At 39.7% G+C, this 26,268-nt stretch overlaps 1 protein-coding gene and 1 long non-coding RNA gene across 2 annotated transcripts in view; one reads left to right on the top strand and one right to left on the bottom strand.

Annotated features, from left to right (window-relative positions):
• Positions 1-3,007, bottom strand: part of trabd2b (TraB domain containing 2B) — a 424,563-nt gene extending 421,556 nt beyond the window's left edge. Inside the window, exon 1 of the mRNA XM_008116345.3 lies at positions 2,569-3,007. Coding sequence (XP_008114552.1) covers positions 2,569-2,718 — 150 coding nt within the window. The 5' untranslated portion in view covers positions 2,719-3,007. The remainder of the gene's footprint in view (positions 1-2,568) is intronic.
• LOC134298376 (uncharacterized) lies at positions 2,606-4,745 on the top strand. Its single transcript, XR_010005415.1, has 2 exons — positions 2,606-2,706; positions 3,162-4,745. It is a non-coding gene; the product is annotated as an uncharacterized LOC134298376 (long non-coding RNA).
• Positions 4,746-26,268: the final 21,523 nt, after the last annotated feature.

The raw sequence follows: 26,268 nt of genomic DNA, 5'->3' as shown, positions 1-26,268 counted from the left end.
TTAAACTGGAATATATGGCAATGTGGACGCAGATAACCCAGTTGAAAGCTGATATTGTGGGATAAATAAATTTTGAATAAATCTTCTCAAGGCAGGATAGGCCAAAGTTGGCTTTCATGTACACAACAATAACAAGATGAAGAAGATGTACATGTTGTTATGCATGTTTTATTGAAACATATGATTCTCCCACAAGATCACAAATTTCATTCTTTTAATCTGTGCTTGACCATAAGCACACAAAAACACATAACATATAGTTTGAATTTGTACTAAGTATGTTGCATGCAGGTGAACGCAGTTCATAGGACATTTCCTGCACAATATCCCACTAGTAATCCCGTGGCTCATTTGACACCACTTTAACTGCCATGGCTCAATGCTGTGGAAGCCTGAGAGTTGTAGCTTGGTGGGACACCAGCACTCTTTGGCAGTGACCTTGCAAAACTACAACTCCTGTGATTCCATAGCATTGAGCCCTGGCAGTTAAAGTGGTGTCAAGCTGAATTAATTTTACAGTGTAGATCAGGCACGGGCAAACTTTGGCCTTCCAGGTGTTTTGGACTTCAATTCTCACACTCCATAAAAGCCTACCGACTGTTGAGAATTGTGGGAATTGAAGTCCAAAACATCTGGAGGGCCAAAATTTGCCCATGCTTGGTGTAGATACAATCTAAGAAGCAAAAATCAGATGGGTTCCCTTTCCATCCGAATTGTGCACCTCATGATATCCCTCCTAACTGTACACTTCCCCTGGTTTCAATGGAGTACCAAGCCTTGGTCTTGGGGAAGTTCTGCAGGGGTTTGGGAAAGTTAATCATTTTGAGCTATGGCTCCCAGCCATAGCTCAAAATGGACTTTTCTAAAGTCCAAAAATAACTACATTTCCCGGAGCTGGAGAAAATTCTGGGAGCTGTAGTGTAAACTAACTTTCCTAACCCTGCTGATCAGGTTGGGGGATTTGCAGAGCTGCAGTTCAAAAGCTAGATGGGATTCTAAGGGGAATTCCGAAAATTGCCATTTAAAATAACTAACTTTCCCCAAGCCCTGCTGATCTGAACAGAACAGAGGATTCTGGATGTTGTGCTACAAAATAATTCATTTTTCGCCCAAAGTTCTGCTGACCTGGCCGGGTATTCTGCGAACATAAGTGCAAATAGAGCTCATTTTTCCAAAGCCCCGCGACGGGCAAGATTGCCTCGGGAGATACAGTTTTCCCGAGGCCGAGCCCAATCCCCGGAAGGTGCATTTTCCCTTCCAATGGAGAACCTGCTAGCTTGAGTGGCAGAAGAAGCGGATGACTCGGATGTGGAGCGACAGCTTCAGGCCTTTCATTCACACTTTTAGGGGTCGCTCGCCTTGAAAGGACTCGCCTTGGGGGTTGGCCTGCAGGGCCCTTGGGGTCTCTCCCAACCTTAGGGGCCCATCTGTGGACATTGTGGAATGAATGCGGCTCGACACTGCTTTAATTGCTATGGAATCCTGGAAGCGTTCGTTTCAGCCTTCTCTGCCGGAGGGTGCAGAGTGCAAATGCAATGAATCAACCTGGACACAGCTTATTATTTGAGAACACAGAAATGCTGGACCAATCTCACAACCACCGTGTCAGATTCCACAGAGAAGCCACTGAAATCCACAAGCATGTGGACAATTTCAAGAGAAAGGAGGAAACCATGAAAATGAACAAAAACTGGCTACCAGTATTTTAAAAACTCTAAAATCAGGACAGTAAATAAAGAACACTCTGAAAACGGGAATTCCGGACATGAAACAATCAGTACCGGCTAACACCTCCCAACAAAGGATTCTCCCAGGCAGGAATCATCCAAGTCTTGAAGCTGCAAGGCTTTTCAATGGTAATCAAGGTGATTAAATGCAACATTCAACAGACAAGAGTTCTTTCTCACACCCTGAACTTTTCACAGATATATAAACCTCCCTTGCTAAGTTTGCATTATACCTCACAACCTCTGAGGATGCCTGCCATAGATGTGGGCAAAACGTCATGAGAGAACATGGCCACACAGCCAGGAAAACTCACAGCAACCCTGCAATTGTAATGATTCCACACCGTTGAGCCATGGAGGTTCACGACGTGTCAAACCGCATTCATGATCCAGCGTAGATCAGGCATGGGCAAACTTCGGCCCTCCGGGTGTTTGGGACTCCAACTCCCACCATTCCTAACGGCCTACCGGCTGTTAGGAATGGTAGGCCTTGGAGTCCAAACCACCCGGAGGGCCGAAGTTTGCCCATACCTGGCGTAGATGCGCCCGGAGGCCCCAAAGGCCATCCAGTCCAACCCCTTGCCAGACTTTTGCAACCAAAGGGCTATGACTCCTCTTGAACTAACCCTGCTGCTCAGTGCTACGAGTGCTAGCCTGAGCCAAGGCAGTTCAAGTGCTGTCAAACTGCACTCGTGTTCCATTCATGGCTCTGGGCAAGTCTGGGGCACCCTCTCATGCGGAAGGCATCCCACCCAAGCTGGAGATCCACTCCGCGTTTCCCCTCCACCCAGCCGGCCTCGGCCTCCTCCTCCTCCTCCTCCTCCTGCTCGGCGGGGCTCACCGCTCGGGGCAAGGCGCATCGCCCGGGGTCCAAGAGCTGCTGGAGCTGCTGCTGCCGCCTCCTGCTGGGCTCCGGTCGCGCCTCCGCCGCCGGCCAAAGCAGCCCCAGTGCCGCCAAGAGCAAGCCCAGCAGCGCCAGGTGGGGCGGCATCCTGGGGAGACTCCCGTCCACGCGTGGCCCAAAGAAGGCTCCTCCAGGAGAAGGGCCTCTTTAAAGGGGGCCCCCCGGCGGCTCCCCGGCCTCCGCCATCCTCCCCAAGACTCCGGAAGCCCTCCTGCCTTCTCTTCCCCGGGAGAAGAGCTGTGGTGTGGGTCCCGGGCTCGGCGGCCGGAGGTTTTTAGGGCATTGCTATTTGAACAGACACCGGGAAGGAAGGCGGGCACTGGCGGGTGGATGTCATCATGTCAGTTTTTCACGCGCAGCCCGCCAGGAAAAAAAAAGAGCCGGGAGGAGAACGGATTGGGGCGGAGAGCGCGTTTAAGGCGCGGGGCGGGCGGCGGCGGGGGGGGGGGGGGGTGAGGAGGAAGAGACGCCACTTTGAAGCGGCTTCCAAACTTTCCCCAAACTTTCCTCCTGGAACTTTTTTTTTTCAGGAGAAGCCGGTAGGGACCGCTCTGGCCGCTAGAGGGCGCCTGGCACACAAACAAAGCGACGCTTAAGGGAAGCCTCATCGCTGGTGGAAGGCATACAGTGAAATAGTGAAGAGTAGAGACATCACACTGGCAAAGAAGGTCCCCATAGTTAAAGCAGTGGTGTTCCCAGAAGTAACCTATGGAAGGGAGAGCTGGACCACAAGGAAGGCAGAACAAAGAAAGATAGATGCTTTTGAACTGTGGTATTGGAGGAAAATTCTGAGAGTGCCTTGGACCACAAGAAGATCCAACCAGTCCATACTCCTGGAAATAATGCCCAGCTGCTCATTGGAGGGAAGTATATTAGAGGCAAGGATGCAGTACTTTGGCCACATAATGAGAAGACAGGAAAGCTTGGAGAAGAGAATGATGCTGGGGAAAATGGAAGGAAAAAGGAAGAGGCAAGATGGATAGATGGTATCCTTGAAGTGACTGGCTTGACCTTGATGGCTGACAGGGAGCTCTGGTGTGGACTGGTCCATGAGGTCATGAAGAGTTGGAAGTGACTGAATGAACAAACAACAACAGGCAGTCCCTAAGTTACTAACAAGATAGTTTCTGTAGGATTGTTCTCCAGTAGAATTTGTCAGTTGGAACAGGTGCATTTTTAAGTACATTTTTCCAGCCATATATATACCGATCAATTTTATAGCATAGGTAAAGGTAAAGGTTTTCCCCTGACATTAAATCTAGCCATGTCCAACTCTGGGGTTGGTGCACATCTCCATTTCTAAGCCGTAGACATTGTCCGTATTGGGACAAGGTGTGTGGTGCTAGGGTAAAGGCAAAATATATTGCAGCATATTCTCCTCTTGTTATTTTTGTCTGAATTGCAGTTTTGGTTGGTTGAGAGAGTCTCTCTGCGGAAATCCAGCACATCAGTTTTTCCAGGGTCTGATTCATGCTACATATTTTCGAAAGCGGAGCATTGCCTAAGCCCTGCTGAAATAGCCAGTATAGTGTTCTGGTCGGAGTGCTGAAGGCCAGCATTCAAATCCCTGTTCAGCCATGGAAACCAACTGCATTACCTTGGGCAAGACACAACTTTCTTAGCCTTGATGGAAGGCAAAGGCAAAACTCACTCTCAAATGTCTTGGTAAATTTTGCCAAGTCAGTCTATGATAGGTTGGCCTTAGGGTCACCATACATTAGAAACAAGGAGAAGGCACACAATAAAAATAGCAAGTCCGTATGGAAGGTAAGTCATGGATGACTCCTAGATTCTCATTCCACCTATCACAATAAAGGCAGCCCCTGATTTCTTGGGCCTAAACCAGTGTCCCCCAAATTTTGGTCCTTGAGGCATTTTGGTGTTTTGCTCCCAAAAGATCCAACAAACTTGGTCAAGAATTTTGAGAGCTTAAGTACAGAATACACGGAGGACCAAAGTTTGTGAACCACTGATCGAAAGACCAGGGATGGGTTTTATAATAGCAAATAGATTTAGTGTTAGGGTAGTTAATTACCACTGAGTCAATTATGGTGACCCTCATACCCAAGCTGGGAAATTATTTTTGGACTACTAAATAAATATATTAAAATTAATGTGTTTGGGTTTTTCTTGTCTTCAAAAATCAAACAAAAAAACACATAGTTCAGAAAATACATAATTGCATGCTACAGTAGAACCTCAGTAGTCCGAGTTAAGCGGGTGGACCTCAGCTCGGTCCACCCGGATCACTCGGATTACCAGGTAGGTTGCTCTCCCTTTGGCGGCAGCTTGGAGCCAGGGGAGCGGGTGTCGCTTCCCTGGTTCCAAGTGGCCTCCAAAGGGAGGAAGCCACTTCCCACTCAGGAAACCTCTCAGTTCAGCGGGCATTTGGGCCAGCCATTGAGCGGGTGAAGGGGGAGGGCCGCAAAAGCCCTCCCCGTTCACCCGCCCACCCGCCCGTGCCTTGGCTCCTTCGTCACGCCGGGGGCCGGCAACACTGGCGCCCGGTGTGGCGAAGGAGCCGGCCGTGCGTGTTGCTAGGTAGATAGCAAGCTACCTAGCAACACGCACAGGGCACTCGCCCCTTGGGAGGTGCCCCCTGCGTGTTGCTAGGTAGCTTGCTATCTACCTAGCAACACGCAGGGGGCACCTCCCAAGGGGTGAGCACCCCGTGCATGTTGCTAGGTAGCTTGCTATCTACCTAGCAACATGCACGCCAGTGAGCAGGTGAACGGGGAGGGCCTTTGCGGCCCTCCCCGTTCACCTGCTCGGATTGCACGGAGGCTCGGATGAGCTGGGTTTTACTGTATATGCTTTAATTTTTTCCCCCACTAGGGAGAAGTGCCTATAGAATTTTCTTCCTTGGTGGCAAAAGAAAGTGCCCTGCATTAAATAATATAACCTTTGAGTTTATGGTTCAACCTCCAAATGAACATCCTTCCAGGGTGGTGAGAAATTGTGCAAAAAGACCATACCATGGCTGCTCCGAATCCCTTTCGGGGTTGAGAGGGGCGGGCTACAAATATGGTAAATAAATAAAATAAATATCAACATTGCAGTCCAAAGCAATGTTCAGTCAACTGACAATTCAGAGTGCTGGGAGAGAAAGTCCTGTGTTAATTCCTACATATATTGTATATACGCAATGTTTCCAGATAAATAAGGCTCACTGTTTTTAGTGGAACTTACTCTCACTTATGTATGTTTTCTGCCTTCTTCCTCTATGCACTGAAATTGAATCTGATGTGACTTTTTCCTGGGTGCAGTGAACTGTTTTTAATGTCCTGGGTGGAGCCACTAAAATAAATGGAGCAAACAGTGACTAAATTATGTTCATGATTTCCCTAAAGCCAGTCTGAATAATTAGAACTACATCATAGATATTTGATCATTATGGTTACAGTATTAAAAACAGCTCTGACTGCACAGAGTAAATTAATGATGGTTTGATGTTTAAGAAACCCAGATTGTTTTGCTTGGATTCTCTTTATGCCTTCCAGACAAGAAAGCATTTTGAACGAGAAACATTCAAAGAAAGCTCAAACTCACTGTCTTATCAAACAGATCCCATTAAGCCAGAGAGGGAAAGGTATAAGAGACATAGTCACACATTCTATATTTAAATTGTTTCTTTAAAGGTTAATGATTAATAGGTGTTTTTATAAAGCGTGAAAGATTAATAGATGTTACAGTAAATTATTTCTCAGTTGTAATAATGATTCTAGACTTCCAGGAGCAAGCTGGTCAGAAAATGGAATTTAGCTCATTTATTTATGGGTGTTAGCCTATCTATAACACACTTTCAAGTATAACTGCTTTAATTTTTATTTGTATGTCAGTGGCTGGGATCTAGACAAAGCCACCACTATGGAATTATTGTATATAACAGTGAAAGGCAGAGTTTCTGAAGGAAAAATGGTTCAGAACTGTAACATTAAAGAAGTAATAGAATTGAATATGTATTTATATCTTGCTTTCTTTTGCCTAATCACCACTTAGAATTGCTTGAAATAGTTTAAAATCATGTTTTTGAGAGAAAATAAAAATATAATGGAAGTCCATCAAAGGTGTATCTCTTCCAGATATCCTCAACAAAAAAGAAGAGGCAGGTGTTTATCAGAAAGGGCTTTTTCAGTGGTGGTACCCTGTTGGTGGGCTGCCCTCCCTAGAAAGGCTTATCAGATACCTATATTAAGTTGACCCAGATTTTTGGAAGTGATTTTTTGACTAGGTACATACCATATATTTTTTTAGGCAGTCCAAATAATTCTTGATGTTTCTAAGTCTCAGAATGGGGTTTACGTTGGTGTTGCTGTATGCTGTACTTACTCATCATTTCACTGTCAGGATTTCACTTATTTTTAATGCACTATACACTACCAAAAGAATTCTGATTACACAGCCCACCCACAAAGAAAACCCATTTTTTTCTTCGTGTCTTCATTTTTAGGCCCGTTCCTGCGGATATATCATAAAATTGCATTGGATGGACTGCATCAGATCTAGTTTCTCAGATATGGTAACCAATGAATCTTTGGTAGATGGAATCATACTGCCACCACTACACATAAAGCTAGGCCCGGTGAAGCATAGCATATACCAGTAAGTTACTTTGATTTACCATGGAAAAACTGAAGGCAGGAATTTTCAATAGTCCACAGACAACTTATAAACGACCCACATTTCAGAGTATCAATGAAATCGAGACATGTGCTTGGTCTTCATCTGTTCTTGTTATGAAAAACTTTATTGACAACAAGAAGGCAGACGGCTATACACAATGAATAGAGGATATGTGCTTTCATTTCAACAGGCATAGCTGTGACGTAAGTGTTAAAGTCCAAGAAAATATGCTGGTTTTTTTTACTGGTGAGCAGAGTGAAGAGTGGTATATGGCATATGTCCCATATATATAAAAAAATAGTGCTGATAGGGAAAAACTGGTGCCATTTTTGGAATCAGCAGTTCAGATATAACCAGAAACAAGTCTTAACATTTGAGGCACCAAAATGTGTGTTAGCCAGTGTTATTGAGGACCAGAAAGTACTGTGGATAAATAAAAGGAATAAAAAGTGAACCTTTGTAAGCGCTAACGGTTCACATGGAAGTTGTCATTACTACAGCAGTGTGGTCAAAAGGCCTGAGTGACTTGTCAATTTTGACAGCTACTACAACCCCTAGCAAAAATAGTACTTTTCACAAACTCAGAGCAAACTATTGTTAAGCAATAGCATGACGGATGGAAGGATTGCCTATGGTGGGTTGCCATAACTACTGTCAAAAGTGATTGCTGCTACAATCACCAAGTGCTGTCTGAAAGCATAGAATTTAGGATTTAGGATTTTTTTTTGTGGCCTTGGAAACAGCTGCTTTCAAAAAGTTTATAAACTGAAGTCTCAGCACAACACAAATGGCTGAAAAACATTTTGCAATCACCAAACACAAAACTGGTTGCATTAGTAAATAAATACTTTGGCTATGCGTGAATGAAGAGTGCATAGTTATTCAGGACATTTTCTCCAGAGCTTCTTAAATATACTTTCTCTTACCAAAAGTGTTGGTTTTATCCATGTTTAAGAATTACGTTTGCAATTTGAATATTACCTTTAAAGGATTTACAATCTCTTATCGAGAACTCCAAAATACTCAAAAATCTGGAATTCGCTTTCTGAGGGTTTGAGGTACACAATCTTTGTTTCATGTATAGAATTATTAAAATATTGCGTATGAGGTGTATATAAAAATAAATTAATTTTGTGCTTAGATATGGGTCCCTTTAGTTTAGATATATTCTTCTGTATGGTAATTATATTTTTATGACTTCTGGATTTCCTGATATCTGAGATATAAAATAATTTTGATCATCTTCCTTTTTCCCTTTTATAAAGGTGTTTCTAGTTATTAGTTGGATATAAATATGTAGAACTAATAAGCAAATTGTGTTACAGTATTAATAAATCTGGGGGGAAAACCCATTTCATGCACAAGACTAGGAGACTAACATTTTTCTGAGCAGTGAATTCAACATCCTGTTAATGCCTTCTGAATCTACCTTCCCTATTACTGTTTTTCTTATATTGATGGGCCTGCTAACTTGTTAATGTTTGAATTGCTTGGAGTGTATTTCTTCTTTGTGGCCTTCTTTGAGAGTCAATTGTAATTAAAGTGGCAACTCATTCTACTGGATATTCTACATGTCTACCGAACTTATTCTGTTTCCAGTTACTGTAGAATACTTCTATATAAATACAAGAAACAATGATCAACTGTAATAGATCCAGAACATGTAGAGATCTTGGAAAATTGTTTAGCTGCCAGCTGCAGATTTAAGCATGTGTCTGGTACCAACAAGCTCCACTTTTCCAGGAGGCCCTTAAAAGCTTTGTCTGCTGTCCAAACCATTAAAAAAAGTCTGCCAATGCTAACAAGCCCTCCAGCTAAGAAAAAAGAAAAGAAAGTTATCATTGATGATTGTGAAGTGTCAAATATTTGCACAATTTACAAAACAAATAGTTGCTACTCAACCAGGCTTTGACAGTAACAATGAGAAAATATGTGGATCATTTTTTGGGGGCTGAACAAGCAGCCATGCCTTAAGAAAATTTCAGCTGCTGAGACACTGGCCCAGATAAGTTTCCTGTGCGCTCTATGAATCTGCTATTGAGATGTGTTAAGACTTGTTGGTAGCTTCAAGCTTTAGATTTGTTAGGAAAGGGTGGTGGGTATCATAGAGCAGCCATGGACAAACTTGGGCCCTTCAGGTGTTTTGGACATCAACTCCCACAATTCCTAACAGCCAGTAGGCTGTTAAGAATTGTTGCAATTGAAGCCCAAAACACCTGGAGGGCTCAAATTTGCCCATGTCTGTTATAGGGTAAGTAAAGGTCGCTCTCAATATTTGCAAATTTGATTTTCTTGATTTGATTATTCATTGATTTGATTAAAATGATTTTAATTGCACTGGGAGACTTATCTCTAGGTCCTCCAGCACAATTCTATTAACAGCATCCAGTGGAAATTGGCCATAGTCATGCTAGAGGACTAAGAGATTCACAGATATGTTATCTCAAGTAAAAAAAATAGTTTGTTTCAAATGTGCAGTTCCCCCGCTTTTGTAACGGTCCTATGCCTCTAACCCCAGCAAATGTGGAGGACTGACTATATACTCTGGGCATGCTCAGTGACTTGATGCTAAGCAGCTGTGGACAATTTCAGAACTAAGTTCCACAATGAGAATGAGACCACATATTCAGTCAAGCATGGATATTATGCCACACTCCCTAGTTTCAAGCTAATATTCCCTGGGTTTTCAGATTTGCCTTTTCCAACAATATGGAAAACCATGCAATGTGTAGGAGGCGAATAGATGAGCCATTTGTAGGAGAAAGAGAAACAAAAATCACATTAGCAGCATATCCAGGCTGTCAAGTAAAATTTGGATTTTACTTATATTTTTTACAATTTAGATTGACTTGTTACAATGCACAAGGTTTGAATGGCATCTAAAATAAAGGAAATTTTGCCTTTTGTTGATATGGCCTAGATGTGCAAAGAAAGTTGCTTGTTTTTAATGTAGTGGGAAGACAACATCGATCAGATGAAGAAATAACTCAACCACTGCCTTATGGGAATGGCTGGTTTTCATGTCCACTTGTGGAAATTTAAAGTCATTTCTAAAGAAAGCAAACTGAAGATCACAACTGGATCCTATCCATGATGACATCTCACCTAAAGTTTAAACTCTGGTCTCAAAAGGATGATTTTTACAAGGACATTGGTATGGCAACAGCAAGGAAATTAATTCTTTAGCTGTAATTTTGATTCTTTTTCCTCCCAGTAGATCAGTTCCATATGTCACTGAACTTTTGCACAGCAGTCCTGAGCAAGCCTTGGTAATGTTATAACCAGCTTCTAATGTCAATATTTACAAAAAACTTTAACTACATTGTTCTGGTGTTTGGAAATGTGTAACTGTCTACCTGCTACTGCTAAGTTGTAGCTAACAGTGCTGTGCTAGCTCACTATTAAAGAACACCTATATATATATATATATATATATATATATATATATATATATATATATATTGTTATTTATCTTTAACTGAAGATATAGAAGAATTAGTACTGAATGATACAGTTCAGTCAATGTAATCAAACAAACAATATTGACGCAAAAAGATGACAGTATTGTGAGTAGTCATCAAACTGTCACAGTTTGGAGGCAGGGCTTCTGTAAGCTTACATAATATAAACACAATTGGGTAGCAACACAATCAATATGTTTTGACAAGTTCTTTTGCTAGCTGTTTGAATTCCCAAGCATTTTGGAAATATGGAACTTGCTTATTAATGCAAATCTCCAACACCATAAAACCTCAGCATGACTGAAAAATCCTCCAGCTTTTAATCAAATAAACAAAAATCTTTGTTAGTAATAACATGCACATTATCTCTTGTGTCCCAATTTTTTTCTATTTGAAAATGGTTTGATCATTTAAACATTATGGCAGAATGTCCCAGATGAATGTTGCATGGTTAATTATATTTTCCTTATTAGACTGATCAGTAAATCATGGATTTTAGACTATAATGTAAACTTTGCAAAAGACTAATGATATATTCTCATTATGGAATACAAAACATGTCATCGTTTGAGTTTTGATTACATTGGAATGACTCATCCAATTAGCTCACCAATAATGTTATTCAACCCTCTCATGTAGGAGAGCATGTTCCCAATATTCCCTTTTCTCTAGAAGTATTCCTTCTGAACTAAGCATCTGAGACTAATAAAAGGTAAGTGCATTCATCATCCTACAACAAGGAAAGCTTGGTTTTAATTATGTAACAGACAAGTCCCACAATTGATATAAGTAAGATACAAAACTGTAGTGGACATTGGTGATGAAGATCTTTGGGGAAAGACGCAAGAACAAATATCAAATGAAACAATGGAATCTATTTACTTCTATGATCACAGATGTGGAAGAAGGAAAACAAGATCCCCTAGTAGTGTGTAAAGGGTGTTGCTGAGATAGTTCCAATTTATATTAGTAGCAAAAGGCATTGTGCTGTCTGCCTCAAATGGCTAGTCCTGCTATAAGGCTTGATGAAGCAGATATCTCAGTGGTAGGGCACCAGGGAAACAAAAAAGTGATGCCCACTGAAATTAGCACTAGAGGATTCATAATGTTTTTGCAAGGCGATGCTATAGAGAGTGCCCAAAAGCTGTCCTATGTGTTGATAAAGTCAATGTCTCTATGTAGAAATGATATCTGACAGAGTCTCAGCTGTTACCCTTCTCTGGTAGTGTATGAAAGTGCTCTTCATGCGTATGCATAGCTGTTGTCTTACTCCAGTAAATAGCCAGAGCATGTGAAATGACAGGCTTGGGTTGAGAAGGAACTCAAAGTCTCTAGTTGAGATTAAGGAACAGGATTCGAGCCTTAGTCTCCTTTCTGAGTTAACTGATTTCATCAATGTATGCAGCATGCTAGGAAAGTTGAAGGGGCAGCTGGCTGTGGTTTGGGTCCCATCTGTGTCAGGCGATACTTGTGGCAGAAGCTGTTCACAACATGATGTGAGGATCAAATATTTGCTTCCCTGAAAGGAAAAACAGCTTGGGCTACTCCTGCTGCCCCATAAAGGGCAGGCCAGAATGAGTTTGGATCTCAGTGTGGGAACAGAATAGGGGGCCTGGTAAGTTTGCTTATTTCTTCACGGTCCTTTGAGATTTTGTGTGGAGGGAGGAACACACAGGCATTGTCACCCACACCAGAATCCTCTGCCCCATCTATCTGCCCAACTTCATCCTTTACCAGCTCCCAAAGAGTGTCTGTCTTGCATCACTTGTTTCTTGGTAGGCAAGCCACGGGATGTTTGGAAACTGGTGTCAGAGGCAGAGGAGTTAATGAAGGTCTTCCTCCTCCTCTGCTCTCCTCACAGCTGAGACTCCAGTTGGCTGATCACCTCTGGCTTTCTGTTTTTCTCCCTTTTCCCCAAAATATGATGGATGTCAAAAGCCTAGAAAGTCAAATACCCATGCTTACCTATTTCTTCATTAGTGTATTAACTGTGTATTCAAACTCAAAAAAACTAACAAAAATTAACATATTATTCAGAGAGAGAGAAAAACAGATACAAAATAAAGTATGACACCCATATCCACTGAAATTATCATGGAAACATGGAATAATAATAATAATAATAATAATAATAATAATAATAATAATAATAATAATAATAATCTTTATAAATATTCCGCTCTATCTCCCCAAGGTGACTCAGAGCGGATTATAGAATATACAGAATACAAACAGTGGATAATGGTGAACCCTTTTGAAATGAATGACTTTTGCAGTTACTTTTGCCATAGAGTTGTGCTGGAGGACCTTGAAAATTTCTTTAGAGAACACATTTTATTGAATGTGGGTAGGTGGAACTGTCAGTTGTGGTCTCACAGGTGTGGGGCTCATTCTGTACTTAGGTCCTGGGTCCCCCTCCAGACTACAGGGCCCTGAATATCTCCCACTCACCTCTCCTCCTCCTCCAATCATTGGCTCTAGCTCATTAATTTAGATGGGAGAAGCTATTTGTTTTTCTGCTCAGGCAGCAACATTTTGTGAGTTGGCCCCTTTATTCACCTTTTAACTTATTCTTCTTCTTTTTTTTTTTTTACTATAGAAGTAATGGAGTCTAACCCTAGTCTGTACAAGAACAGAAAATAAAACACCATGTAAGCACACAAGAATTACAATAACAAAATTACACCAAAGTTTATTTTTCCTGTTCAGAAACTGTTCCGTTAAATTCCTACGTTGTTTTACTGAAAAAATCTGTTGGTGTTTGATTCTGGACTCACTGTGTAAACACCCCGCTTTAAAATACCAAAGTATGGCTGCATTTATATATCATGTAGATAGGAGATTAGAAATCCACCTTCAGCATTTGGCTTTATCGGGAGCCCTGTACTTCTCAGACTTCTTTTTAAGTACATGTTCAACATTCAGGAAAGGAACTAAAAATAAAATAAAATATTTTTCCTACTTACATCAAGCATTAAACCCATAGGGAACAAGAACAAATCTTTGAGAATGTGAAAGGGCATTTTGCCAAAAAAAATCAAGAAATTGAATCTATATGTTTTCCCCTCTTTTTTCTTATCCAACATTAATAAGGTTTGGAATTCACTTCAATTTTTTTCCAATTAAAAGGAAGATCCCTATATATTACTGCTTTTGCAGTGAAAAATCATGGTCCAGAATCTATAATTTTATGACTGTCTTGCTAATTAGTTATAGATTCTTCTACTTTATTTGGCCATCTTTTCTTTGTCCTATAAAGTGATGGATGGGTCTTTTGTTGAAATTCCTAATTTATTTCCTAATTTAATTCAGTAGAAATAAATTCCAAGTGTGTCTGAGATCAAAATCTTATGCCCTAATCTAGCAAGGTTGATCACCAAAGAAAAACAAGGTTTTGTGCATGAGGTCCACTCGGGTTACTTCCATGTACACTAACGATCAGAATGCCATCAGCATTCTCATACCATCCAAGTTCTACATTAGTTTGCAAGACTCTTCTTTTTCTTTTCCAAAATGTGTGCATTGGTGTGGATTGTTTACAAGATATCTGGATTGAGGTCTCACAATGCATTCCCAATTCCCACTGTTTCCATTTGGGATTATCTCCGAAAAGAGCTCATAGGATTTCAGTAGAAGTTTATTTTTCTAAGAAGCATTGTGAATTCAATAGAAATTGCTCCCATATAAGTGTATGTAGGATTGTATCATTCCTTGAACATTTCCCAAAATCACAGCATGTTTTCTTTGGCTATCCAAGGAGATAAAATCCAAATGAATTAATTTTTTTCCCTGTTTTTTCCCTATACACAAAATGTGTGTATACATGCATGCATGTGTATACTTTGTTTTTTTATATATTTCAGTTTCAGGACGAATGCAAAATTATTGGGTAATGGCTCTACACATTTGGTATTACAGTAGAGTCTCGCTTATCCAACCTTTGCTTATCCAATGTTCTGTACTATCCAACACAGTCTGCCTCCCCCAACATTTTCGCTTATCCAAAGTTCTACCAGCCCGTTTATGTTGGATAAGTGAGACTCTACTGTACCTAATTTTAGTGGACAGAATGATCATGGAATGTAATGAGCACCCATAGTTTTCTCTTCACTGAGCTGAACATGCCCTGCTCCTTCAATTTCTCACATATTTTATTTTCCATATCTCTTATTCTCATTGGCCTTCTCTGAAGTTGCTCCAACTTGTATATTCTGCTTAAAATGAGGCATCCAGAACTGAATGCAGTACTGCAGACAAGACCTGACTAGTACGGAATATATTGGGAGTATTATTTCTCTTGATTTTGGAAACTATGCTTCTGTTAATGCTGGCTATGATAGCATTTTCCTTCTTTGTTCTAGCAACAAACTGCTGGTTTATGTTCAATGTATGATCAACATTAATCTCAAGGTTCTTTTCACACATAGTACTACTGAGTCATTTTCCCCTTTCCATATCTGTTTTGCTTAAATATAAACTTTTGCATTTGTCTCCACTGAATCCAATTTTTAAAATGTCAGCTCTGATTTCTAGTTTATCAAGATCTTTTTGAATGCTCTCCTTATCTTCCAATGTGTTAGCCACTCCTCCTAGTTTTGTATCCTCAAATTTGATAAAGATTCACCTGATGCTATCATCCAAATCATTGATAAAAATATTGAAGTGTGTTGGCCTAGCTCAGAAACCTGTGACGCTCCACTAGAGACCTCTTTCCAATATAAAGCACAGTCCCTGATCACAACTCTTTGAGCATAGATTTCCATACAATGGGTCCATCTGATGGTGTTTTCCATTTTTCCATATGTAGTCAGTTTGCTAATCAAAGTATCATGGGGAAATTATTAAACGCTTAGCTGAAATCCAGTTATATGACATCTGTAGCTTTCTTAGCATCTACTAAATGAATGATCTGATCAAAAGAAGATATAAGGTTAGTTTGACATGATTTATTCTGGACAAACCCATTGTGCCTCCACTGCATTGTCATCAAGATGCTTGGAAACAGCCTATATGATGCATTCTAATATTTTCCTGACATTGATATCAGGTTGATTGGTTTGTAATTTTCTTGATTTTTTTTTAGGAGAAAAACAATATTTTCTCATCTCCAGTTCTCTGGCAACTTATCTGTTCTCCAAGATTCCTCAAAAATGATGGCAAGTGGGTTTTTGAGTGCATCAATACATTCCTTAAAATACTGCAGTCTATCTGGCCTTGCAGATTTGCACTCATTTAAATTAACTAAATGATTCCTATCTCCTTATCAATTTTTTTTTTTGCAACACAGATTCCTTGCCAAGTCTTTGCTGATACATGGAAACACACAGACTATTTTTTTTGACGGGGGGGGGGGGGGGGGGGGAGGCTGAAACAAAATACACTAGTCTCACTTATCCAAGACTTGCTTATCCAAGGTTCTGGATTATCCAATGCATTATATCGTGATATTTTGGTGCTAAATTCGTAAATACAGTAATTACAACATAACATTACTGCGTATTGAACTACTTTTTCTGTCATTTTTTTGTATAACATGATGTTTTGGTGCTTAATTTGTAAAATCATAACCTAATTTGATGTTTAATAGGCTTTTCCTTAATCCCTCCTTATTATCCAAGATATTTGCTTATCCAAGGTTCTGCCAGCCCGTTTAGCTTGGATAAGTGAGACTCTACTGTAAATGCAAAGTACTGTCACCTTTTCATTGTGACCTGTTAGCATTTTATCATCTTCCTGAGCAGTAGCCTTATATTTCCATTGCCATTCTGTTGCTTTGAACATATTTGAAAACAACCTTTTCCTTAGTTCTTGCTTGTCTAACCATTCTCAGCTTGGAGTTTAATTTCCCTTATACTATTCCTGGAAGCTTGGACTATATACCTATATTTTTCCTTGGTGACTTGTTCTTCTTTCCATTCTTTATTCATGCTCATTTTCTTTTCACTGCCTCTTTGAATTTAGGTGAGCAGGTTGGACATACTAGGGCAAGTAACCAGCCCTGTGGGGGCAATTGACTTGCTCATGTGTGGATGAAAATGGTGGTGAGGCTGAGAATCCATAAATAAGCATTATACCAAGTTTCCCTAACACATTGGATAAGGTTAGAGCGAGCTTCTGCCTGCATTCTGTCACGACCCAGGCTGCAGAGCACCAATAACCAAACACAGAGGCCAGAATCTATCTAATATCTTTATTAAGGAAATATATAAAGTTAATAAAAGCAAGTGTAGGAATTAGTTCAGAAGTAGACCTTTCAGGAAAGGTCAAAATAAGTCCAAAGAAACAATGTCCAATATGAAATATTAAGGTCCAAAGTTGTAATCCAATAACCGAAACACCCACTTTGCCAAGCAAAGTGAGGGGAGATGACAAGGTTCTTAATCCAAGGAACTTGATGTGATGCTAGGAAGTAAACTTGATTCTTGGAACACAAGGCTTGATACAAGGCAACAAGGAATGAGGAACAAGGACAAGATCCGTGGTAACTACTTGGCAAGGTCCGGGAAGCAAGGCAAGGTCCGGGAAGCAAGGCAAGGCTGGAAACGTGAACGAAGGCTTGGAAACGGGAACGAGGCTTGGAAACGGGAATAGCGCTGTCCACACACAACCTACTCCAGTAGCTGACGAATTGACTCCGCAAGATTCCTTCGGGGCAAGGAACCTAAATAGGGTCTCGTTTTCCCACCAAAGAACACTTCTCTGGGGAATCAGAACCGAAAGTCAATCTCTGTGTCCAGATGCATGACTCCCTAGAATTTCTCATGGAAGCAGTCTTAATCAGCTGAATGCTTGGCTGCGATTCTCAGGCTTCTGCGATTAGCTTGTTGAACTCCTTTTTGTTGTTGATAATAACTACGGCGAGAAAATGGGGGAGATTTTGACTCAGGGCTTGTTTGGCAGATTTCTGGAAGACAAACCTCCTGCAGGTGCAAAGGCTCCAGTTCTGGCTGGGAAAGTTCCAATTCTGGCTGAAATGGTGGAAAACCCAAGTTTTCCTCTTCATCTGCCACAACAGCGCTAGGAACGGGACTACATGGCCCATGAGTCATCACACATTCAAGAGAACACAAGCAGAAGTCTTCATGCAGTTGGGAACCCTGTTGTTAGGGATAATTCTTGGTAAGTGATGTTATAGTGCAATGATGGTTGGTGGTTCTTATGTCATTTGAATGGTGGATACATCCCAAGGTTTAGTCCTGATTTAAAAGAAGCTATCCAAGAGACTGACTCCTATTTTCAGAGCCTTGGATAGTTCCCTTAAAGTCTAGGCTAAAGGTTGGAGTGGGTTCACCATACCACTGACAATGAAGCCATCTTCTATCATTTACCAATGATCATTTTCCTATACCATTTCCACAGTATGGAAATTACCAATAGCTATTACACCCAGTAGGATATTCACTTTTTTAACTCTAAGCAATCATACAAATTATACTTTGAAAACTTTGGCAAAGTATTCAGTGTTCTCATAAAAGAAGTGGTATGCATTGAGAGAAAAAGCTTGCACATCCACTCACTGAAAGTTGAGTCTAATTGTTTGCTTTCTGAGGAATTCATGTTGCCAGAGTTTCATCTCCAGATAGTCCCTTTCTTTTTCTTTCTTTTCCATTTTCTTTCCTTCTTAGTTCAGCATGTCTGTTTGTGCCAGACAAACAAAGCATCTGCCTTGTGGGTTGTTTGTGTTTGATCCATTCCAAACCAATGCTGTTCAAACTTTGTAAAAACAACAATCTAAACTGATGCGTTAAATATGTCCAATCGGACAAACATCAGATGCTGACAAGAGCTGGATTTTTTGGCTTCTTTTAATGGGTGTTCTTTTAATATGCAATTTTTTCAGACTGATATAAATAAAAGATAGCATAAATAAACTTCTCATATTTTCCATCACCAGCCCTTAGTAAATGGGCTCTTTGCAAATATTAATATTTACATTATATTTAAATGGATATTCTCAAATTAAACATAATCTATGTAAAAAGATGCAGTTCCTAAAGAAAAGGTGCTGTTTTGTTCCTTAATCTGAAAGTAGCCACCACAATAGTGTATTCTGCATCAAAATATAGGCAAAATATATAATGTAGAAAAATGATTATGTAATATGTAGAAATGGAAATTATGCCTTAGTTTGTTGCTGTGTGCCTTCAGGTTATTTCTAACTTATGGTGACCCGCAGGAATTTCTGAGGCTGAGACTGTGTGATTCACCTAAAATAACCCAGTGGCCAAGCAGGGAAATGAACCCTGTCTCCAGAGTCATAATACAACACTCAAGCCATGCCTGCTCTTACTAACCCCCAGAGTCGGACTGGACTAGACTTAATGTCAGGGGAAAACCTTTACATTTACCTATTCCACAATAATATGTTGCACTTCATTTCAAAAATTAATTTGGCAAATAGTACAAAATGTCATGTTTTCATGGAATGAAATGTCACCCAAAAAAAATCCTGAAAAGCAAAAATCATCAAATTATGAATTGAGTTGAAAGAGGTTAGCATCAGAAGACATAGCTATAGAGAGCTTTACCTGTTATCTAGAGATACAGATAGTAGTGTTTTCATCCATTACAAAAGAGGCTATAGAAATACCTCTGTTACAAACAGCATGGTGGCATTTTAAAAATCAACTATAGGTGGCTATGCTGACTGGAGGTTTTGAGAATTGTAGTTCAAAAGGCAACTTTTCCTAGCTTTGGACTTGTCTTTTTTAGAACTGTCTTTTTTCCACCGCATTTTAATTTCTGGCAGCTTTGATTTATGTAGCAGATTGATACAAACATTGCAGCTGTGTTTGGCTCTGTCAGCATTAATAATTGGCTGAGCAGGGTCAAAAGATGGTCATGAGCAATTTAAAAATAAGGATATTGCTGCTCTCCCTCTCTTCATTAGTATTGCACAAACATCCAGGGTGGTCAAGTGGCTGCAGCCAGTTACTTATCTTGTGGTTGCATTTTGGCCGCACAGGGGCCTCAAAGTATGTGTGTTTTAGGGAACCACTTCCCAGAAGGGGCCTGAGGAGAGTGCGCACCAAAACACAACAACAACAACTGGAAGTGACTGCTTATTAGAGTGCAGCATCTGTAAAGGTTAACCACATCCCATTACACCATTTGAGAATTAGTCTCAGCAATGTCTCTCCAGGGAGAGCAGCAAGGGGCCAACAGTAAAGAGTGTAACATGAAGAATGAAGTAAAGTAAGGAGGCTTATTCTTGGCACAAGGTTGCCAATTTGGCTCGATTGATTGCTTGCTTTCTGGGCAGGTGTCGGCATTTTTGTGTCTGTGAATGCAATTCAGTAACAGCTTTTTCATATACAGTTTTCTCTAAAGTTCAGAGCTTAGATATAAATCTAGATAATTCCTCTAGGAATTAGTGATAGCTAATTCTTAGTACTTGGAGCCCTGGTGGCAAAGTGTGTTAAAGCACTGAGCTGCTGAACTTGCAGACCGAAAGGTCCCAGGTTCAAATCCCGGGAGCGGAGTGAGCTCCCGCTGTTGCTCCAGCTTCTGCCAACATAGCAGTTTGAAAACATGCCAATGTGAGTAGATCAATAGGTACCACTCCGGCGGGAAGGTAACAGCGCTCCATGCAGTCATGCCGGCCACATGACCTTGGAGGTGTCTATGGACAACGCCGGCTCTTCGGCTTAGAAATGGAGATGAGCACCAACCCCCAGAGTCAGACATGATTGGACTTAACATCAGGGGAAACCTTTACCTTTACCTTTTAATTCTTAGTACTCATAAACCTTGAATGTTTAAATTCACACACAGGATAAGGAGACATATCACTGAGCTCATTGTCAGCTTATGATGCCACATAAGAAATTGAAATATATATATTTTTCTTCGGTGCATCCTTAGTGTCTGTTGATATGAAGCAATTGTTAGTAATTTGTCCAAACAACTGGTCAGGGATGCTGTGCTGTGTTACCAAGTATGCTAAATTCACTTATGTTTAGATAGGAACACACATGCATAAAGGCTTGTTGGACACTGATGGTAGCATGTCCAAGGAGAGTGTCTCAGAGTAAAACAGAGTGTTCTTTTCAGGATAATGTTACTCTACACACAGGGATAAAAATATACATAAAGTGATTTCAGCCAGATAAAGCAAATAAAGTCAATTGTTGAAGGGGCAAAGGTTTCAGTAGGTGGGGAGGACTTTAATAGAGACCATTGTGGGTTGGATAAGGAGGCCCGTGGAGCTAAATTCAGCTAAATTCTTGAAGTGAATGATACACAAATGCAATCAAGACCCTTGCTAACAATAGAAATCTACCCCTCCTCTCATATTATTTCTTTATATGTCTACTCAAAGGAAGGATCTCCTGAATTCACTATTGTTACTCATTTTTCCTCTGCCTTAAATGTTGAGTCCAACAATAAATAACTTAAGAGTGTTGCCTCTTAGCAGCCAAGCTGGATTTAAATATTATCTTAATGCCAAACATACCAAACATTCAAACATATCTTGCACTAGACATTGTGGGGAGGGGGTGGAGTAAATTTTCATCATACCAGGTAATTACAGTAGCAACCCTGGAAGAAACCCCTTTATTTTCAACAGCCTTATCAAAAGCATAGTGGGAAACAATATCAGAGCATGATTCCTGAAATAAAAGGGATATGTCAGCACTTGTCAGATAAAGTTGTCTAAACACCTTCAGCAAGCTGCAATTGGTTTTTAAAAAGATAATAGCAAAATGTTTCACTGAATCTGTAGCTACCACAACAGAAACCAAATCTCTACACAACGTGTTGGCAGGAGTGAGAAGAGTAGAATATGGCTCACAGCACAAGAGAGTATGGACTCTTTAAACCTCTATAATGTGGGAATAGTAAGCATTATAAAGGCCTAAAGAGGTAGCTTTTCATTTCCTTCTGTTGCCTGCCACACTTGGAATGTATCTGTAATTCAGATACAGCATTTTGAAAACTTATTTGATAACATCCTAAAGAATCCGGGGATATGTAGTTGGGTATGATAGATTTCTCTACAGAAGAGTCCTAGTAATATAATATATTATTAGAGTTCTCTAGCAGAATCTTATTTCTACATCACCTACACATTAATTTAAATTCATGTATTTCTAAAATAATAATCTAAAATAAACTAGGATTCCTGGATCCATCTTGTGGCCTTTGCATTTAATAAAACACTTGATATTTAAATTAAGTAAGCACACTCTCACACGAACTTGTGATTTGCTAAATGAAGGTTTCATACAAAGATTTGGCTATTTATTTTCCTCTATTTATTGACACTATTGCTTCTTCTTCAAGTCCCCTTCATGTTTCTGCCTCAAATACTTCCTATCTTTCAAGTTTGTTCAATTTATCTTTCTTTGTCTATCTCTTTGTCTCTACTTTTCCAATTTCTCAAATTTTGTGCATTCCTTCCTCTTTTCTATTGTTTCTCCTCTACTGTCTGTTCATTCACTGCCTCCATCCTTATCTCTTCGGACCCATAGCTTCCTTCAGAGATATGCATATTGCACCGAAGGACAGCACACTGCTGGCTCCTTCCTCCTTCCTTCCCTCGCTCCTTCCATCTCAGGCCCCATCTACACTGCCCCATAATGCAGTTTACTGAATAGCATTATATGGCAGTGTTGACTCATATAATGCAGTTCAATGTAGTTAAACTGCATTATGAAACTGTATTATATGACAATGCAGATGGAGCCTCAATTTTTGCCACCCATGATGCTTCACACCACTTGCCTTTGCAGCCACCATTATCCACTATAGAAGAAATAATTCTTATGAAGACAGCATGGGTTTGATGAGAAGGGGTTAGGGGAGAAAATCTGGTCTTCCCCAATATTATTCCTGGGAAAATCTCACATTTTGTTGGGGAAAAGGAGGACTTGCACTCCTTAAAGCAAAAAAGATCACCCAGTGATGTAATTAATATAATAATATTGGTTCCTATCTCTATGCATAATGATGCCTGAACGAAATTGTCAGCTAATCTCTTATTTGAGTTGAAGTTTCCTTATTGAAGTTTCAGGAGCTGTCATTTCAATCCTCAGAAGGGCTCAGGAAAGCTTTCCTACATTCCCTCTCCTTTCCATATTAATCCATTTTTTTAAGTATTCAAAAGTCACATTTAAATCATAAATATTTATTTTAAATATGTTTTCCCTGAAAAGGTGCAATTTTGGACAGTTGCTACCAAATATCATGTTCTGCATTGAGACATGATCTGTATTTTGTTTTAGTAAAAATGTATGCAAAGAATCCTGTTTCATATACATAAATGGTTGCAAAGGGCAGAAGAATAAGTTTAGCTTTATCTGATAAGATTTGAAACTCATTGTTTAGCACAGTGTGGTCCAACCTTTAGTTACCTGAGGGCCAATCAAACTTGTGAGGGCCAGAGACATTACAGAAAGATAACATTTTTAAAAAACTTAAGGCAGTAAGAAGGGTAAACAATTTTTTTCCAAATGTTAAATTAAAATTCTTTTCCAGTAAGAAGGGCAAGGGTCAACAAAAATGAATTGGTGGACCACATGTGGCCCACGGGCTGCAGGTTGGACCACACTGGTTTAGCGTACACCAAAAATCTGAGACAAATTGATTCGTTTCAAACTTTGCTTTTATCTCAGAATCTGAGATCAAATTAAGCAAGCATTCATTTTGCTGTGATGTCAAGGATGGCATTTTAGATACAGAATATGGATTTACAACCCAAACATTTTATTTAATGGCTTCTTGCAATCATTTTGGAAAATAAAAGTTCAAAATATCAAGCAAACATAACAGGTGAACTTCAAACTTGTTTAGGATATCTGCAGGAATGTCTGATTTGAATTCTTCTCTAAATCCTTTTGTCATTGGAAAACTATCCAGGCTTCCATTTTTTTTAGTGATTCTACGCAAAACTTTAGTTTTTTTAAAAAAAATCTTCCACTTTTTATCATTAGTATCAAAAACAGTTAATGTTTTCCTTCAATTGACAGACGTAAATCATTATTTTTTAAAAAATTGGCTAAATACACTAATTTCATTAATTAATGATTGTCACCCAACTTCTCTGCCAAAGCAAAGTCATTTTCATTCATGAAGATTTTGACTTCATTCAAATGTATAACAAAAAGACAAGGGGTGCAGCTACTGCTGCACCCCTTGTCTTTTTGTTATACTTTTGAGATTGCACCAGATGTCTTCCCAGTCATTGTGTTTGCTTCATTTATGCACACTTCAACACAGTTATCCCATGAGATGCAATTCTCTATGAAAAAAATCATCTAATAACTTAAAAATTTCAGTGCTGGTTGTGGTAGTCTTTGGGCCCTTCCAGGCAGGCCCTATATCCCAGGATCTGATCCCAGGTTTTCAGCTTTAAACTGGATATGAGTCTGCACTGCCAGTAATTTGAGATAAACAGAAAACCTGGGATTAGATCCTGGGATATAGGGCCTGTTTGGAAGGGCCCCCAAATGGTTTGTAGAGAAGTAGTTCCTCATAAAAAGAGTCCAATACATTAATATTATCAAACCAGCTACATTACTTGATTTATCCTTCAAAGTGAAAACGTAGTGGATTATATATGTGAAATTAAAGTCTCTTTCACATTCTCTGATAAGTCCTCGGTTCGTTGTAAGATTGTATCATTTGACAAATGAACTGCTCTTCTAAGGTTTTGCGAGAAGCACACCTTTTCTGTCCCAAAAAAAGGTTGCCATAACCTTCCTTGCAAGCATTTGCAAAACAGAAGGGCAGTCCAGGACGAGCGTGGGGGAAAGTTGAGCGCACGCCCGCCTGGTTGAGGACGCAAGCCAAGCAGCAAAGTTTGGTTGGGAAGGACTTTCCAGACTCTTTTATCACTATGATAACTGCCTAGATTTTAATGGGGACTATGTTGAGAAGTTGTATTTGGGTCTGGCTTTCAACTGCATATGGTAAATGTTTTCTCCTATACTTCGTTCATTTTTAATTCCAAAACGTAATCTACTTTCTGGATAGCCCTCGTACATCTTTCACATGTGGTTTAGGTCTACATTCCAATCCACACATTAGTCCAGAAGGTATGGATTAAATCAGTTTGTATCTAAAAAGATTGCATTTCTCAAGTTTTTTTTCCTTCTTGTTCCCTTATCTGAGAATTGAAGCAACTTCTACAGATGTTCTAATTGTATGTTTACAACACTGCACATATTATGAGAAAAATAAGTAAATAAATCACACATGTGTTGTGTTTTTAGATTATATAGATATAAAACAAAAAGTACTTTATATTTTGAATATTCTTTTTTGGGGATCAGTAATGTTTGAAATGTATTGCTGTTGAAGTATAAAATTATATAACTGGGACATGATGTAACACTTTCATTTGCCTTATTCTGTAATCTGGACACAAAGCAAACCAGACAGCACATAAAAGTTTCTTGCAGTTGAAAAGATCTATTTGTGTCAACAATCTTCAATTCAAGTTGATGAATAAAATTATATCTAGTGATCTTGGACCACTACTGAAGTTAAGCATTAAAGCACACCTACAAAGAAAGAGGGAATTCTTTGACTGTTTACTATTCAAGAAAAGTTTACTTTACAATGATCCACCTGAGTCTTCTCCCAACATAAATAGAATCTATCAATGCCGATTAAACCATTAACACTGACAAGTGAGGCTCCACAGAGAGACATGTTATCAAAATGGGACCAAAAAGAAGCTTGATGAGAAATATCAATGTCCCTCAGTAATGTATTTTATGCAGAGCCGGCCCTAGGAAATTTTCAAGTGTAAGCAAGCAACGTTTTGGTGCCCCCCCCCCTCCCGAAACCAATCACTGAAAAATAAAAGGTAGAAGGTAGAGGTGAATAGCTTGGATAAGTGAGACTCTACTGTATATGTGTGTGTTATATATATACAGTAGAATCTCACTTATCCAACACTCGCTTATCCAACGTTCTGGATTATCCAACACATTTTTGTAGTCAATATTTTCAATATATTGTGATATTTTGGTGCTAAATTCGTAAATACAGTAATTACAACTTAACATTACTGCGTATTGAACTACTTTTTCTGTCCAATTTGTTGTATAGCATGATGTTTTGCTGCTTAATTTGTAAAATCATAACCTAATTTGATGTTTAATAGGCTTTTCCTTAATCCCTCCTTATTATCCAACATATTTGCTTATCCAATGTTCTGCCAGCCCATTTATGTTGGATAAGTGAGACTCTACTGTATATATATATAGTCCCTGCATGTGTGTGTGTGTGTGTATTTTGGTTCACTAGAAGATATTCATGTTCTTAAGCATCAGGCATTTAAGGTGATTTTCCTTAATTAGTCTTAGGGAGGGAAGGAAAAGACCTTCAGCATTCTGAGTGATGACAGTTTGAAAAATGACGTACATCCAGTGTGGGCAGAATGCAGGCCATGGGTCCTTGCATAACTTTTTGGCAGCCCTCAGACACCCCACTGCCACAGGAACAACAACTGCCACCACCATCCACACCACCCACATCGCAGTATTTTTTTCTCTCCACTTCCCTTCATTTCCTGTTGGTTCTGGAAAGGAAAGGGATGGTC

This window comes from Anolis carolinensis, chromosome 4 (assembly GCF_035594765.1).
Source record: "Anolis carolinensis isolate JA03-04 chromosome 4, rAnoCar3.1.pri, whole genome shotgun sequence".
Classification (NCBI taxonomy): domain Eukaryota; kingdom Metazoa; phylum Chordata; class Lepidosauria; order Squamata; family Dactyloidae; genus Anolis; species Anolis carolinensis.
This window is presented reverse-complemented; position numbering and strand designations above follow the sequence as displayed.